Consider the following 2,676-nt stretch of genomic DNA (forward strand, 5'->3'; position numbering starts at 1 on the left):
CCCTGCTCCGCGCTCCTCGGCGCTGCTCCGCGCTCCGCGCCCACAGGTGAGGCCCCGCGCCGAGGCCGCCGCCTCCCAGGCCCGAGGGTGTGGCCGTGCTTTGGTGAGCGAGTGCGCACGCGCGAGCCAGCGTAGGCGCCCAGGTCTTGGCGGCCGCTGGCGTGGGGTTAAGCTGCTGCTCGCGGGACCCGCGTCTTGCAGGGCGCAGTGCACCTGTGGCGAGAGTTCTGGGCAGGAGACGGGAGACTTGTGTTCCCCGCCCTGTTCACCTCTCTGGCGTCTGGACCTACGCATGTCCTCTCTCTGTTTTCCCATCATGTAGAGAGGTTGGGGGGCGGGGGGTGGATGTAGCCATCCACCCCATAGAGTGGCTGGGGCATTATAGGAGTTTTCATTCTGGAAGTAAAAGTATCGTATCTTTGTAACCCGATTAGGGTGTGCAGAGCGGTTTGTTGTTCGGGAAACAGCACATTTCAGTACTAGGTTATGGCCGTGCAAACGATCTGCCCAGCCCCTGCACTCAAGGCACGGGTAAAACAGTCCTGTGGAGCATGGCACTGTCCCCCAGTAGGAGTGAGGAGAGAGGCGGTGGCAACACAGCTGTGAAGGAATGCGCTGCATGGCTATGAAGTCCTCATTTACATTGTTATTTATTATTTAAAGGTGGCGCTTTTTCCTTTTCGAAGACTCAGAGGAAAAGAATCCAGGTGCCCAGCATTCCGGCCTAGCTGGGACTTTACTGAAAGTGATAGTGGTAGTCGGGGCTAGTGGGGATGAGGACAGAGAGGGCTCCTGTGTTACATGGCTGGACCCAGAAGGGTGGCTGAGATGACTTCCCTCTTGCTGTTCCCCCTGAAGGTTGTCTTGGCGTTTGTCTGAGGGTAGTCCTGACTCCCGAATGTGAAAGGCCTCTTGGTCGAGTTCTGTCCTGCAGTTGCAGGTGTGGATATTCCCCGAGAGGTTCCCTTATTCAGTGGAAATCAGCCAAACTCCCAGCCCCTACTTCATGCCCCAGTCTTTGTGGGTGAGTGTATGGGTATCCGTCCCCTGCAGGTCCGGGCAGGGTCTAGTTCACTGCTTGACACAATGGTGTCTGATGGTGTGCGGAGGGAAATCGTGTCTTCATTTTTGTTGATTGAGCACCTGCTTTTACTAGACACTGTTTTGGGGGCTGGGGATGCAGCAGGAGACAAAGTGGAACCGTGTTCCTGTTCCCATGATGTGACAGATTTGTGTGAAAGACAGATAGTCAAGGAACCAAACGCCTGGACTAGACCTTTTCTTTTCAAACTTGAGCATGCGTAAGACTCATCTGAGAGCTTAAACAGATTCCTGGGCCCCATTGCTGAAGAGTCTGATTCAGTGCATCATGGTGGGGGGAGTTCAAGAATTTACATTTCTAGCAAACTCCAGGTGATGCCCATGCTTCAAGTTCATGGGCTATGCTTTGAGTTGGTGCCAGACTCTGCAGCTATGTGCAGCGTAAGTGCTGTGAAGTGGTGACAACATCCTAAGTGGGGAGGATGGAGATGGAGATTGGAAAGCCAGGCTGAGGCATTGACTTTTGAGAAGGGGCCAGACGGGGGAAGAGCAAAGCCTTAAGACAGGATGCAGCTCGGTGGATGTGAGGCGCTCAGGAAAGGCTAGAGACTGGAGATGGGTGGTGGTGGGTGGGAGGGGTGCCAGGAGGCAAGGCCCAAGAGGTGATGGGCGACCATGTAGGTCATGGGCAGACCTCTAGTTTCGATGTGAGTGCGATGGGAAGCTGCCGTAGGCTCATGAGCAGAGCGATGTGATTTGCTTTGTATGGGTAGAAAGATCAGCCTGCTGCTGGGTGGAGAATGGGTAGCAGTGGGGTGAGGATGGCACTAAGGAAACCAGTTGGGGCCTGCTGTGGTTGTCTAGGATCTCTGGGACGCTGGGGAGAGACGCAGAAGGATCTGGAATCTCCTGTGGTAGAGCTGACACGGTTTAGTGCTGGATCGAATTACTGGTCCTTCCTCCTTGGGGCCACAGCTGAACTGTGTTTGGCTTACACTTGTTGGTTGTGTCTTCGGCGTCCTGCCTTGGATCAGGACTGTCCAGCAGTGTTTTGTCCCATGTAGCTTTTTATCTCCTGTCATGGGCCTGGCTCAGAGTGGCTGAACAAAAGCTAGACTGTCGATGGCCCAGGTGCCTGGGGCCACCCCTGTGGAAACTTGTTCTCAGGCTTGTGAAGATCCTGCCCACTTGCCCCAGGAGTTCTCGAAATAACCAACAACTGTCTGGTTTCAAGATGGCTCTCTGCTGCTGACATACCCCAGGTGGTGACAGCCCACCGTGATTTCAAACTGCGATCAGAGTAAAGATCAGCAAAGTAAAAACCGCTCTCTGTTTCTCCTGGTTAGGCTTTGACGATGCTGTGTTGAAAGTGGCTGGCCAAGTGGCTTAAAATTCGGATGCACCAGTTCACGTGAACCAGTAGAGAGGGAGTTTCAAATCATTACACATTTTTTTATTAACCCCACTTTTTTTTTTTCTGTTTTAGGAGGAGGTGACCAGAAAACGATCTGACATCAGGTATTTATTTGCTTTTGTAAGAAAAGGGGCTTAGTAGTTCTTAGGGCTGGGAAGGAGTCAGCCCTGGCTTCTGTACTGTGGGATCGGCCAGCTGCTTCCTTTGTCCTGCAGACGATT

The 2,676-nt window shown here is 53.4% G+C and overlaps 1 protein-coding gene across 25 annotated transcripts in view; it reads left to right on the forward strand.

Moving 5' to 3' along the window:
* The first annotated feature begins 6 nt into the window (after window positions 1–6).
* The window catches only part of TTLL1 (tubulin tyrosine ligase like 1), a 33,256-nt gene continuing 30,586 nt past the window's right edge, over window positions 7–2,676 (forward strand). For 4 of the 25 annotated variants that reach the window (XM_011368997.2, XM_023535871.1, XM_011368998.2 and 1 more), the window contains exons 1-3: window positions 83–103; window positions 859–1,024; window positions 2,528–2,559. In XM_011368997.2, the coding sequence (XP_011367299.2) occupies window positions 1,007–1,024; window positions 2,528–2,559 (50 nt within the window). In that variant the 5' untranslated portion in view covers window positions 83–103; window positions 859–1,006. Of the gene's footprint in view, window positions 104–858; window positions 1,025–1,156; window positions 1,246–2,078; window positions 2,102–2,527; window positions 2,560–2,676 lie in introns of those variants that run through there. The other 21 variants (XM_023535882.1, XM_023535874.1, XM_023535876.1 and 18 more) reach the window with 15 other exon arrangements.

This window comes from Pteropus vampyrus, unplaced genomic scaffold, assembly GCF_000151845.1.
Source record: "Pteropus vampyrus isolate Shadow unplaced genomic scaffold, Pvam_2.0 Scaffold145, whole genome shotgun sequence".
NCBI classification, from domain to species: domain Eukaryota; kingdom Metazoa; phylum Chordata; class Mammalia; order Chiroptera; family Pteropodidae; genus Pteropus; species Pteropus vampyrus.